The sequence below is a fragment of the Sinocyclocheilus grahami genome, unplaced genomic scaffold (genome assembly GCF_001515645.1).
Source record: "Sinocyclocheilus grahami isolate Dianchi unplaced genomic scaffold, SAMN03320097.WGS_v1.1 scaffold1015.1, whole genome shotgun sequence".
NCBI classification, from domain to species: domain Eukaryota; kingdom Metazoa; phylum Chordata; class Actinopteri; order Cypriniformes; family Cyprinidae; genus Sinocyclocheilus; species Sinocyclocheilus grahami.
Window position 1 is genome coordinate 363,847 of NW_015506194.1, and position 14,023 is coordinate 377,869.

A 14,023-nucleotide genomic window follows, 5' to 3' on the forward strand; every position below is an offset into this window, starting at 1 on the left:
GACTGCAGCTCTTAGATTCTTCCTGTTTCTGGCGGTCGCTTTCATGTCACCCAGCGTTTCAGTCTGCTGTGTTTTGATCTAAAAGCTGTAGTGCGTTTTTTTGTGCGAGGGGTGCGGCGCAACACTCTGAAAATGTATTTATCTTTGTGTAATGGTACTTCATTGATATTCACAGCCGGCTGTGGATCAATGATCCCAGGCAGACTTGCTATTATTTCATTTCTTGTATCCAAAAGGCGTATCGAGGATTCAGCTAAATTGTTTTGAGCCCGTTTTGGCTGAGTCGTCACAAAGGCACTGTGTGGGCTAAAGCACTGAAGTACAGATATCAACACACACACAAACATCAGTATTCACACTATGGCACAAACCCTGAGCCAATAACAGCACCTATGATCTCTCCCTCAGCCAATAGGAAGCTACAACCATCCACTACCAGCCAATCAGAATGGTCCAAAGTGTAAGAGTGTGGAATACAGTCAAAACCTTTAATACACATGAACGACAGTTCTTGCTAACTGTAAAAAAAGCCTATAAGAGTGTCAATATGAGCTCCAAACTAGGTAATGAGGGGCAAATTAGGGCAAATTTTTAGGGCAAATTAGGGCAAAATTTTAAAAATAACTGGTTTTATTTAAATCTAGAATATTATTTAATATTTCTGAATCTTTTTGTAGGTTACATCGATATGCCAGTAGGTGCCTTTTTATATTGAGTCATTGAATCATACATTCAACAGATTCATTAGAGAATAAACTAGTACAAACTAGTAGATGCCCAGTGAGAGCATCAAAGACAAGTACTGTTCCCTCAGATCACAGCAGTGACTCTCTCTCTCTATTCATTTGATGGATACCATAGAGACCAGCAAAAAAAAAAAAAAACTCAACTATCATTATTTAGTTCCCTGCATTGTGAGCGCTGAGGGCAGTGATGGAGTGTAATGCATTAGCCACCAAATAAAAAGTAGATTCAATTCAAGCGATGCACGCACACAGACACACACACACACACACACACACACACACATACAATCACATCACTTCCCAACGCAGCATGTCATTTATTATCATGACTGATGCTTCTGGAAATGAAGCGTAAAACCAAAACAGAGATTTTCTCTGTGAAAGCATCAAACTTTCTAATTACGCAGTGGAGTATGCTGATGTTTACTACATACTCGCACACGCATAGTTTTAATTACTGCACTCTCATTAATGGCACTCAGAAAGTTTGCAGATTTATTCTTGTGAAAAAGTGCTATTTATGTGGCCTCTACTAAAATAGAGCGGCGTGTGGGGGAACTTTTGCAAAAAATAAAAAATAATAATCCTCTGACAGTGGTTCGTGCATGTGTGTGTATGATAATTAGCTTACAGGAGTGATCGTCCTGGCGGGAGACACTATCAAGCTTGAACAGACGGAGAGTTTGCTGAATGTCAGGCGGTGAGGAGAATGGCAGCGATGTTTAAAGCATAAGGCCACAACAGCAGTCCACACTTCCAGTTTTCTCCATCTTAAATCTTGGATTAAAGAGCACAACCTGCCCTCACATCTTTAGAAAGTGCTGCCCATTCAGCACGTACACATCCTGTTATTCAGGGTTTCAATGCAGATTGACCAACCCTGCCGCCACACTGACCTTCCACACTCTTTCTGGCTGGCAGTTCATTACTGCACATTTCCTGTAAGTGCAGGTGTGTATATTTGGCATCGGAGGTGTGTGTAAGTGGAGTGATTACGGCCTGTTGGGGGAAACGCCAGAAGCAGAGAGAGGACAGTCGATGGTAAATAGATTCTGTGTTTTCCAATGATGTGTCACAGTGACATGTAACACTCTAAACGCCACCCTCCTCCCTCTCTCTCTCTGTCGCTCTCCTGTTACCGTCATTCTGTCCTCATCGACCTCAGCTGTCCATCTTCACCGGCTTACCTACACTGGAAGGGCGACACTATATCTACAGTACAGGACACCTGAAACAGTTAACAAGACCGTCACAGTCAATGACCTAGATATCCACGGCTGCTACAAACATCTACTCACTCAGTAATTTCTCAATATATTTTAGCCTGATTTTCAAGTGGCAGTGTCCAACAGATTGTACCGGTGCTAAATAAATTACACGGCATGATAGAATAGATTTAAATAAGCAATTCCAGAAGCAATCTGAAGCATCGCACTTCAAAATAATTTAAATAATACCTGACGTATCAAATGCTTCACTAACAGAATTTCTAGAGACACACTTGGTTGACATATCTCATTGGCTGTTCCGATGCATCATTCTAAGGCAGTATGTGATTGGTCAGTAAGATCAATCTCACACTGGGGGGAACATATAGAACATATGGAATTGAATGTAATTATATCAAAGAATTGCACTTTATTTGAATATAAACATCTTAAAATTTGATTTTCTGTCATTAATCCATAAACCAATTCCAAACCTTAAAAAAAAGTCCAAAGGCAAAATTTAAATGTTCAGATTCAGAGGAAATAATGCATATGTGTGCTATGTTTGCATGTCAAAACGGATGAAGGGTGTGTTTACAGTACAGGACACTGAGCTGTAATGTAATGAGACCTGTTAGTTTACCAATAGAGCTTGTGTTTCTCTGAACCCAGTCACCTGAGAAGTATTCCTGTGTGCGCTTTCCCAGTTCTAAAATTATCCACAGGGAAGGATATTAAGCATTCCTCTTTGAGTATGTTTGTATAATTAATCAATAGGAATGATCCAGGTTCAATACAAGTTAATTATCGCTGTTAATTAGTTGACTGTTGCCACAGAAAGCAATTTCATCTAATCACTCATTTCGTAAAAATCACTCTGCAGTAATGTACTTACAGTGAAAGTCTATGGAGCTGCACAGGTAAAAAGCTAAATACATTCTATTTTAGTGTACAGCCACAAGATTTAAACGGCAAACACGTGAACATGACATGTAAAGATCATGTAAAACCAGTCAGCCTGGCAACCTTCCCATGACATGTGCATGGATCCCAGAAATAAGAGCATTAGTAACGCAAAACCAGATGTTCATCTACCTAGAGCTGTTGTGCCACATTTAAAAGAACAATTTAGAAACTTTAAAGCTCAAATAACACAATGTTAATGGAAACATAAATGTACATGAACAAATACATCTAAACTCTAGGAATGCCTGAATTCCTTTGCATTACTGTAAACACAATTTTTACAGATTCTAACATGGCAGATTCTCAAATTGAACCCAGAACATTGCTTTAATGCAGACAAGTAAGTCTAAATTGGGAAATGTTTGGGATCTATGCATTAGTACTGCTGACTTTTCAGTCTGTGAGTGCTCCAATTTGAACTGAAAAAAATTATTGCGCCTTAAAGCAAAGAAAATGAACAACATAAGAAAAATTGGGAAAATAAGTTGCCATAAGGAAAAGGGAGACATAAGCTGTGTAATAGCCTATTCAAGTGTTTATATCCCAACCATAAAATCAGTGTGTCCCCTAGTGTTCTGCCTGACTTGCAGCAGTTACATGGTATCCTCCCACCGATTCACTCCATTTCAGTCCAAATCGCAAAGACCAACAAACAGCCTCCCTGCTTCAGATACACACTGACAGAAAAAATGCAAGTGATCTATTCAGAAAGGACTGACCAGTGGAATAATATAACTGCCTGATAACATAAAACAATGAACAAAACTCACAAACTCCAAACAGACAAGCAACATTCAGCCTGATCCAGCTATATATTCAAGAAAAGATCAAGTCAGCATGCAAAGGTTAAAACAATACATGTTTTTAAATGACACAGCTTAATAATAGGCTGCATATATGCATGAAAGATTAACATTTAAACTGAACATTTAAGGCAAGTATCTCTATGACTGTATCTCAAACGCAACATTAAATGAATAACTCATCCTGCACTTTTTGTACTGGAGAGGTTTTGACAGAAAAATCACTTGTAAAAAATTGTCTTAAAAGCATCAGCAAGAATGAGTTAAAAACAAACTAATCAGTATGTTTTGCAATGTATGCCATGTTATCCAACACAATATTTGAATTATTGATTACATCACAGGAATAAATTACATTTTGAAATATATTTAAATAAAAAAAACATTTATTTTAAGTGGTAATATTTCACAATATTACAGTTTTTACTTTTTACTGTATTTTGATCAAATAAATGCAACATTATTTTATGGTAGGGCCAGTGAAAATGTAGAATTATTTTTGAGCACTTGGGCAACCTTCTTGGGCATCCTTGTAAAATGGTGGCATGTTTTGTATTAGGCAACACCACTTAAATTTGTTGGATTGCATGAGAAAAATTTATGAAAAAGGGTCGATAAAAGGTCTAAAGGGAGTGAACTCAGAAACACACACACACACACACACACACACACAGCTGCGGATACTGCAGTCTCATTGATTCTCAGTTTGTCTTTCTCGTCTCTTTCTGCATGCTACGAGCATGTTGCGAGCTGTTAAAGGCTGCTTTCAGATCAGTGTTAGCAGGTCATCTCTCCTGTACCTAGTGAGACTTAATCAATGTACACTGACAAAAAGCCAACTGTAGACTGATGGCCGTCTCTCCTGCTCTCTTCAAACACCATTCAGTGAAGCTGTAATGAAGATATGTCTGTCTACCACAGGAGATCTCCATATGAAAGGCCAAATTTGTATTCACTACCCTACTTCACTCTGTTTCTACTATTTATGAGCCTCTTGTATGGCATTAGCAGGCTTTAGCAAAACACTACAGCTCCCTTTTGAATTTCAGCCAATTCATGATTTTTTTCATCCAAAACACTCTCTCACTCTCCTTAAATACAGAGGATCGAATCACCATGAATGTGTCTTCATTTAATTTTGTAATTATTTTATTAAAAACGGGAAAAAGCAAGCACTACGCAGATGAACGCATTAATTCAATTAGTCCAGCGCAGACCAGAGCACTGCACAGGAAACGCACACACTCACACACACAGGGCAATATAATTGGAAATAGCGATCTTAATTACACACAAATCAAATCAGTCATGACCTCGAAAAGATAACGGACCGCGCAGAACGAGAAGAGATGAGCCATGGAAAGGGAAGAATTCTGTGTTTGTGCTTCTGATTGACAGATAAATAAAATGAGGTTGATCTAACAAATGTGGGGGGATCAAGGCTGTGTGTGTATGTGTGTGTACCCCACTACAGTGTGTATGTTGTGGACTGACGGAAGAATGATTTGAATGTGTGTGGTGAGCTTCTTCTGGTCTAAATATGCCATTTTACATTGATACATTTTTTATCCCATTTGTGCTGTGATTAAGCAAAACCCTGAGTTAAGGCATCTTTAAATCATTGGATAATAGATGTTTCATGCTTGTAAAATGGCATATATTGGGCTAAAAAGCCCTAGAGCACAGTAAGTACCATGGTAACCCCAAATTGTGGTCTCAAAGGTATACAGTGTCAAGTATGAACTGTCTCAAACATGTAACGAGTTATTCAGGATTAAAAACAACCTTGTTTTTGAAAGAAAAGCTCAAGTGTGAAACATTACTTAAGATTTTTAACCTATTATGGGTTACAAAGAGCATTAACCAGGGGTTAAAAAGACACTAATAGAGGGCAAAATGTAAAACCGTATCTCACAAAAAGCATGAGAATAGCTTTTTGAATAATGAAACTTCTGAAGTTATAGTGACTGCTAATTCCCTTTATCTGGATGTGAATTTGTCCAAACATAGGCCTGATCTTATTCCAGCATCTCAATCCTGGATCTCATTCAAGGGAACATTAATCATCATTGGGGGGAAGGGGCTATACTTTTGAAGATTCCCATTTCACTCACTCTCACAATTTCTGTCATTTCAAGCAGTCACTGAACAAGAGTGTATTTAGATTTTCACTGATTTGATGTGTGCCAAGATTTGTGTGCATGAGAGATTCAAAGTGCTTAAACCTTCCGATGCCAGCACCATTACTGCTACCACTGCTTTTTTCCTAGACAGGCCAAGTAATTAAAAAACCCAAATGAAAAAAAATACTTAATTGAAAGAGGAGGAAGAAAGCCCTCTGTCTGTTTCATTCAACTGATTAAAGGCAGCCATCTGAGGAGTGCATGCTCCACTTTCAACACATTTTTTATGGTGTTTGAACCATCACAGAGAGGGCAAATAAAAAGAGAGGAAGCGAATAAAAATGTGGAATAAAAGAAAAGTTGAAGAAGAAAATTATGGTAGTAAAAAAGGAAGACAGAACGAGAGTTAAGGAGAAAGACGCTAGTCCAATTAGCCTCTCGGTGTGGAGTAATAGCGCGAGTATGAAATGGATGGATGAATAGAGTTAGCGCCTCTACAGCAACACCACAGGGGTTATTCCACATGACAAAGAGCCTTTAATTACCTCATTCTAGGCTCTTTATTTCCCTGTGGCTGTGCCACTGTGTAAATCTTTCAAATACAGCTTTTCTCTCGTGCTCCTATTTGGACCATGAAACATGTCATGTACATCTGTGGAACAAACAATCTTCATCAAAACACTGTTTTTCCTTTTCTGCAACCATTATATTAAATACTTATTACTTTGGTGGAATGTGGCAATCATAAACCAGACCTCTGTGGAACACTGTGGGCTCGCAAGCTAGAGGAGATCTTTTTTTGTGTGGTACAAACGCAAAACCTAAAACACTGATTCCCACCTAAAGTGTTTAAAGGTATAGTTCACCCAAAAATAGAACTTATGTCATTAGTTACTCACCCTCATGTCTTTCAAAAACCCATATGACTTTTGAAAATTGTCTTCTATTTGTTCATACCGTACAAGTCAGTGGGGCTGTTCATAGTCATGGGGTTTCACAGGTTTGGAACAACATGAGGGTCAGTAAATTATGACAGAGTTTTAAGGTGAACGGTCCCTTTAATCAGCCAAGCACATGGGCATTAAGTCTTTGCGAACACCCGGTTGTGTCTTAGGTGGACACACATGAGTGGCCCCGGATCATCAATAATAAAACTGCATCAGTGCATGCTTTGCAATGCCTGGTAAAGGTGCTCTAATGAGGGGTAACCCCACACCGCATGCTCTTTCAGACACAATAATGAGTCCCTTTCACATGCTGTACCAAGCCCTGACCTTACTACATCCCTGTTGGCATGACCTCTCAAGGAAACCTTTCGCCCTGTTCACAGTGTTGAAAACCACACCAAAGCCTCTTCGGTCGTGCACTATGAACTTATGATCTTTGCCCTTAGAAGAAATTAAGCCTATTGCTTAACCCGCGTTGACCACAATGAATATGGAAGATTAATCCACCAAATCCCTGTCTTGTGTGGCATATCCCGGGGAGGGGATACGTACTGTAGCCAGCAGGCATTGAAGCATCTGGCCTTAACTGACCTGATGCAGGGTGACTTCCGAGAGTTTAATAGACTCTCTATGTTACTCCATCAATCTCTTTACAACCTCTCAGTAGGACTCTTTATGTGCCTTCAAAACCCAGCAGGAGAAGATGGAGAAGCATGAGAGGACGAAAAAGGATTGGAGGATTGGAGGATTGGAAGCATGGGGACATTTCATTTACAAGACATTCTCATTGTACCCAAGTGCTTTAAAGCTGATGTATTTACCCCTCTTCACCTTTCTCTCTCTCCCTCCTGCTCATATCTGCATGTCTTCAGCTCTGACAGCTGCTCACTTAATAGATCCCATTTGACAGTGCATAAGCCAATTAAAATGCTGCTGATTTAATTGAGCTGGGCAAAATCAGCCTATGCCAGAAAATGAGCCCATTAAAGAGGTAATAGAGACCAGTGAAGTGGAGGCCATTCGTGCTGTGAACGAAAGTCACATGCCGTCCCTTGCCTCCTCCCTCCATGCTCTGCACATTCCCATTTGGGAAGAGCAGGACTCTGTGAGGGCTGAATATTGATGCTGGATTACAGGCAAATGGAAGTCAATGAATGGGTTTGTTCAGTGGCTTCGCCAAGTGAGTCTAAAGCAGAGGTGTCAAAGCTCGCTCCTGTAGGGCCAGAGTCCAGCAGAGTTTACCTGTAGCCCCAATTAAACACACACAAACCAGACAAATCAAAGTATGTAGGAACACTAGAAACTTTCAGGCAGGTGTGTTGAAGATCAACTCTGCAGGAAAGTGGCCCTGCAGCACCCTGGTCTAAAGGTATGTCATGGTCAGGACTGTGCTTCGGTTTCAATTCTTGGTGAAACATTGTGACATATTGTGGAATAAATCTCTCTGGAACTTCTGAGCCACATTTAAAACAACATCCATGCGGTTTCTGTTTTCTCCATCATGACATTATGCCAATTGGGAGATAACCGGCATATCTTACTCAACCAGACAGAAAAGCTCTATTCTTACTTTAAGCAGAGCAAAAGATAAAAGAAGCCACTTCATCCGGATCAAAATGAGCCTGAGAGGAGCAGCAGTCCCTGGTGCGTGTACCCATAACTTTTGGGGCTAAAACTAGTTGAAGCATTCAGGTAACTTACATAGAGTTCTGCATGATAGAGGCTATCTTTACGGATAATTAAAATTCTCGATCATTCTCATGCAGACAGATTGAACATGACTGAGGTTTGAGTATAATTTAGCAAGTGTAACTTTCTCTCACTTTAATGCTGGCTTCTATGTCAGCAAAACCTTGCTGATAGGCGAAATGTTCTCAGATATCAGTTGCTCTTTGGTGAAGGAAGGGCTTCATTACTAGTAATTCAAACCCAACACCAGGTTTCCGTAATCTAAAACAGCCACCTTGTATAAATAAATCTCTGAACCACAGATCCATCCATGTCATCCAGTCTGGGAAATGAGGCATTCATTTAGAGAGCCAGGCTCTTGTTCAGTCAGAGCAGGTAAAGTCATTTAGCAATGTCTGGACTGGCCACTCACTCACAGTGTGTGTTTAAGGAGAAATGGGAAGGGAATGAGATTTCAGATATAACAAAGAGGAAATGGACAATCTCGTCAGTCAAAAGACAACGAGAGGATGAGATCTCAAACCTTAGAGGCGAGGTTCCTCCTAACCACACAGTCTCAAAGTTAAACTGTGTGACATCTACAATGTGAAACTTTTCTTTCAGATCAAAATGTAGCCACTCAATCATGAAATAGTCTCAAGACACAGCACCAATTTCAAATCCCAATCTTTGGCTATTGCTCGTCATAGGGTGAACTTGACTTTACCAGGTCAGATCTCTGCTGTAGCGACTCATCTTGAAGGGCTCACTGAGGCAATGCAATAAAATCTGAAATGAGGAACAGCATGCCTGCCTGCAGAGAGAGGAGATGAGTATATGGGCTGCATCACTGAAGCCCTGCAGCTGTGGGTCTGTTTGGAAGACATGGTTCATAACCAGCTGGCTCCGACAAGTGATCATCTCTCCCTAACACACACACAGCACTCCCAACATCAAGCCGGTGCTGAGCGTTTGCCCGTAATTTCATTTTATCATTGATGTCATCCGATTTGACAGGCAAGAAACGGCAGGACACAAATTGCACACAATAAGATGTGCCGATACGCTCTGAAACTAAACTCTCTCTTTCTCTCGCTCACACTGGATCTCTTTTTTTCTGCTTTCTCTCCTGCTGTCTCCAAACCTCATATTTTCTTTATAGGACAATGCAGACCTGACAGGAAAGTAGAAGGGGAATGAGAATGATTCGAACTCTGTGAGCCATAACTCTTTATATATCATGAGGACATGCATTATCCATCGTGCCACAGCTCTGACAACCTAATTTTCTTATTATTAAAGGTTCATGGGGTCTAAAGGAGGAGGCCTGACATTTCTTGTGTCAAAGACAACATTAGTCACATTCAGTACATCAAAGACCATACTCAGACTTTAATTCATATATATAAAGAAGCAGACAGATGCTGTGAACCAAACATTGTTGAACTGGACTATAAAACAAGTCTTAAAACCCCAATTTAAAACTAAAAACACTCCAAAACCAAACACATTTACGTCTGAAAGGTGCAACATATCAGCCAGGCACAGGCGTCAGATTAAAACTCACAGCCCAATTTACACACTCAGAGTACTGCACTTCAAAGGTGTGCCGATCAAAGCGCGGGATGTGTACTGGAGCATAGGGCTTGATTAATCCCCTCGAGTGTGACTCAGGACCGTGTCGATCCGCCAGCAAAGAATCGGTTGTCTCCTGAGCAACAATGTGCAGCTGTGGGGTGACTGCAACATGTGGCGGGCAGATTCAGCACCACGGAGAGCGCCTGCTCTGCACAGGTGGGAGGCTTGGAGAAGCCATGCTGAGGCGTTGAGTGATGGGATTAATGAATGAATAACACATCAATAGGGAATGCATTATTGTAATCACCTTCAGTGCTTAACGTCACATGAATCAGCAATGTCTCTCAGTATGTTCACTTACTGTGTGAAAATTACAACATTGTGCCACAGGTGCTTTGAGACGGTTAGTTATAAACAAGCAAGGCTTCCAAAGGAAGGAAGAGTCTGTGCTCAATCTGACACTGGTGAGGTGTTATATGACAGAAGCACACGTTCTCCTTTACAGTGATTACATTCAGAGATATAAAGGGAGAAGTAACTCTAAAACCGTATTCCTCAATTCCTAAACTGTCAGAAAAAGATTCAAAAGCATTGTTACTGACATTCACACAGTCACAGCAAATTTATATATGAACTACACAGCCAATGCTTTAATCATTTCACTCACTAGTGTATTCGGGTAACATTTTGCTTAAAGTTTTAATATTTTATATTGAAATTATTATAAGTATTTTATTCATTTAAAAAAAAACTATAAAATATGTTATATTATACATTTAAAAACTACAACATAAAATAGAATAAAATATTTAAAATAGAAAAAAAAAAAATTAAATGAAATAGCTTGATAGGTTTTGTCTTTTCAAGCAATGAGACAGTAATGGATAGCCCCTGACTCACGGGCCAGATAGAGAGAGAAAGAGAGAGAGGGAGAGGGAGAGAGATAGGAGAGAGAGAGAGAGGGGGAGTCTATTTCTTAGATTTATATCAGTTTTATTGATCTCCCCCTGCCGTTGATGTGTTCTATCTCCGCCAGCTCTCAACTTTTCGGGACGCGTTGGTGTAAAAGGGCTGCTTTGAAGCAGTAATGACAGCAGATCATACGCGCAAGCTCATTCAGTTAGTTTGCGCATCACAACAACTTCGACTCACCCCAGCGTTGTCATGGTGACGATGGTGTACCAGAAAGCCGCCGGTATGCTGGTGAACTTGCTGGCGGAGGAGCCCTTCTCTGCGTAGAACATGACGGTGGCGAAGATGATGATGGCCGAACCAAAACAGCTGCGGCAGCTCAGAGCATCATGCGTGTTTGTGTGTGCGTCCCCGTGATGAATTTCCTGGCGCACGGCCTTCCTCTTCTCTATTGCCTTCCAAATTAGTCACGTAGACGTATCACAGATTAAATGCTGTGCGAAAGAAAAAGAGAGTTATGATCTCAAGGCTTGTTGGGTTTTCTCTTCAGCACCATGGACAGCAACCAGCCACAGTTGCACTGCCGCGTTATTGATTATTGGCAACGCGATTCAAGTGCTTATAGACCATTTTCATTGTTTATGGGATTTTTTTCTCTCTCGCTTCCCCTTTATTACACTGCTTGAAATGCAGAACTGTATTGATATTCTCCTCCTTCTATACAGTTTTCTGCAATTCAGCTCAAATGCATTCACAGAATGCACATTCTGTTTAAACTTTGTTTTTCGTTTTAAGTTGTAGCCTGCTAGAAAATAAGATTTATGCTTGAATCTCCCCATTCAAATTAATTGTAATATTTGCATACTGATTTGCGATTGGTCGTCTTTCTTGTATTTCTTATCTATGACACTTCTCAAGAATACTGTGAACTTTGGTGTAGCATGGAAAACAAAACAAAAACAAAAACCAACAAACAGATTGTTTTACTTTGTTTGTGAGATTGTTTAGATATGTTAGATAAAATTTCAAAATAAATAAAATGAACAGCATTTTACTAAAAACACAGAATAAACAAAATTTAAGGATAAAATGTAATATTTAACAGTGTCCCACATTTTACATCCAATCCTTTTACTGCATTTAAAAAAATCCTAATGTTGTGATATCCAAGTAGTAACATATTCTGGACACGTTCTATTACATGGCAAGAAATCAAGGCAAATTTATTCCCATTTTTGCACAAATCTGCACAATTTGTAGTGTATTCATCGAGTTTAACCATTCAACTTGTTATCAAAGTTAAATTGTAAATAAATAAATAAAGTAAAAATCTTTTTATCACTAAAAATTTGGTTCCAATCAAGTGACAGAATAATTAAGGCCACATTTAAACCCTGTTACTTTTAGCTATACTGGCTTAGTATATATCAACAGGGTTGACATACATGCAAATAGAAAATGAATAGAAAATAAAACGGTTCATAACAACAACAAAAAAAATCAACCTTCTGAGGCTAACAAGCCACCTTTTCACTCACCATCAAAGTGGCTGTGATACAGCATTTCAATTTCACAGCAGCAGTGCTTGCAAGGCAGTGAAAGAAAAGTTCTATTTCCTTTAGGAAAAGCAAATCTACTTTAGGAATGTCATGGGCAACCAACACTCGTTTTCACACAAAACCACAGCATGCTAAACTTAATTAATTTCCAAAGCTAAAAGGATTCCCTAATTTAAGCATTCTGTACTGTGACCATGCACTGTGTTTGAAACAGAATGAACCAGAATAGTAGTGTTCAACACCATCGTAGTCAATTTAGTGACTTTTGTTCAGAGCATTTCCCTGCCTCGGGCTGTTAGAGAAATGGCGCCAAAATATGACAGGCTTCTGTGTCACCATGGTTACCAGTCACATCTATTTCAGTCCCGTGAGCTAAAGCTGACAGTGTTGATGCGCGTATTTGCATGCCAGTCTAGAGACTGTGCACCCCTACAGTTCATCGCCTGTGAGCATGATAAAACTCACACCTCAGTCGAAATTGAGAACTTCAAAATTTTCCACTGGGATAACACTTTGAATCTGTAATGGACCTTTGAGCTGGGGTTAGACGTGCTGCATCGGCCCACAGGCGGCCAGTTTAAGTGCCAGACCACAGCTGAATAGACACATATAAATTTACAGAAAATGAAAAGGAACATCTTTATTCAAACTCTTTCCACTGGAGGTCAAACCACAGAGACGCATTCATTAGAAATGATCCTTATCATTGGAGACTGGACTAGGAGAATATCAAAAGGGCTGTTTCAGCATGCATGGGAGTTGGATATGACTTTGACTGCCTGATCAGTGTATTTTAAATTCTGCAGGGTTGATGTGGAGCTTTTCACAATTTATTATGTTTAACTTTTTTCTCAGGCCAAACATTATTTTTCCGGTCATGTTATGCCTTCAGGAATGTTGCATTAAATCAGAAATAATGATTGAAAGGTCTTGATCTGGGTCTATGGGCAGGTGCGTTTGCCAAAAGCACGTTTGCCAAAAGCATCGTAAGCCTAAGTAGATCGTAGAACCATTGCCACCAATGGACTCTACGATCAACTTAGCTTACGATGCTTTTGAGAAACACAGCCCAGGACCATTTGACCACCTGACTGAATATATTTCATCATCTTAAAAGATAAACATTACATTGTGACAATGTACTCACCCTCATGTTGATCTAAAGCTTTATTTTCTTCTGTGGAACTCAAAAGAGATTTTTTCTTTTTCTTTTGTCCATCTAATTAAAACCAATGGGGTTGTTCTGCACCCCTTTAACTTCCATTATAAGAAAATACAGTTGTTTATTATTATTATTATTTATCTATTTTATGTTACACATAAGAAAGTATGCAATACAGACACCTGACTGAATATGTTTCATCATCTTAAAAGATAAACATTACATTGTGACAATGTACTCATCATGTTGATCTAAAGCTTTATTTTCTTCTGTGGAACTCAAAAGAGATTTTTTCTTTTTCTTTTGTCCATCTAATTAAAATCAATGGGGTTGTTCTGCACCCCTTTAACT

At 39.5% G+C, this 14,023-nt stretch overlaps 1 protein-coding gene across 1 annotated transcript in view; it reads right to left on the reverse strand.

Annotated features, from left to right (window-relative positions):
- LOC107565665 (potassium voltage-gated channel subfamily D member 2-like) overlaps positions 1-13,663 on the reverse strand; it is a 120,710-nt gene extending 107,047 nt beyond the window's left edge. Inside the window, exons 1-2 of the mRNA XM_016250926.1 lie at positions 13,658-13,663; positions 11,192-11,406 (exon numbers count right to left, since the gene is read on the reverse strand). Coding sequence (XP_016106412.1) covers positions 11,192-11,406; positions 13,658-13,663 — 221 coding nt within the window. The remainder of the gene's footprint in view (positions 1-11,191; positions 11,407-13,657) is intronic.
- Between the last annotated feature and the right edge of the window lie 360 nt (positions 13,664-14,023).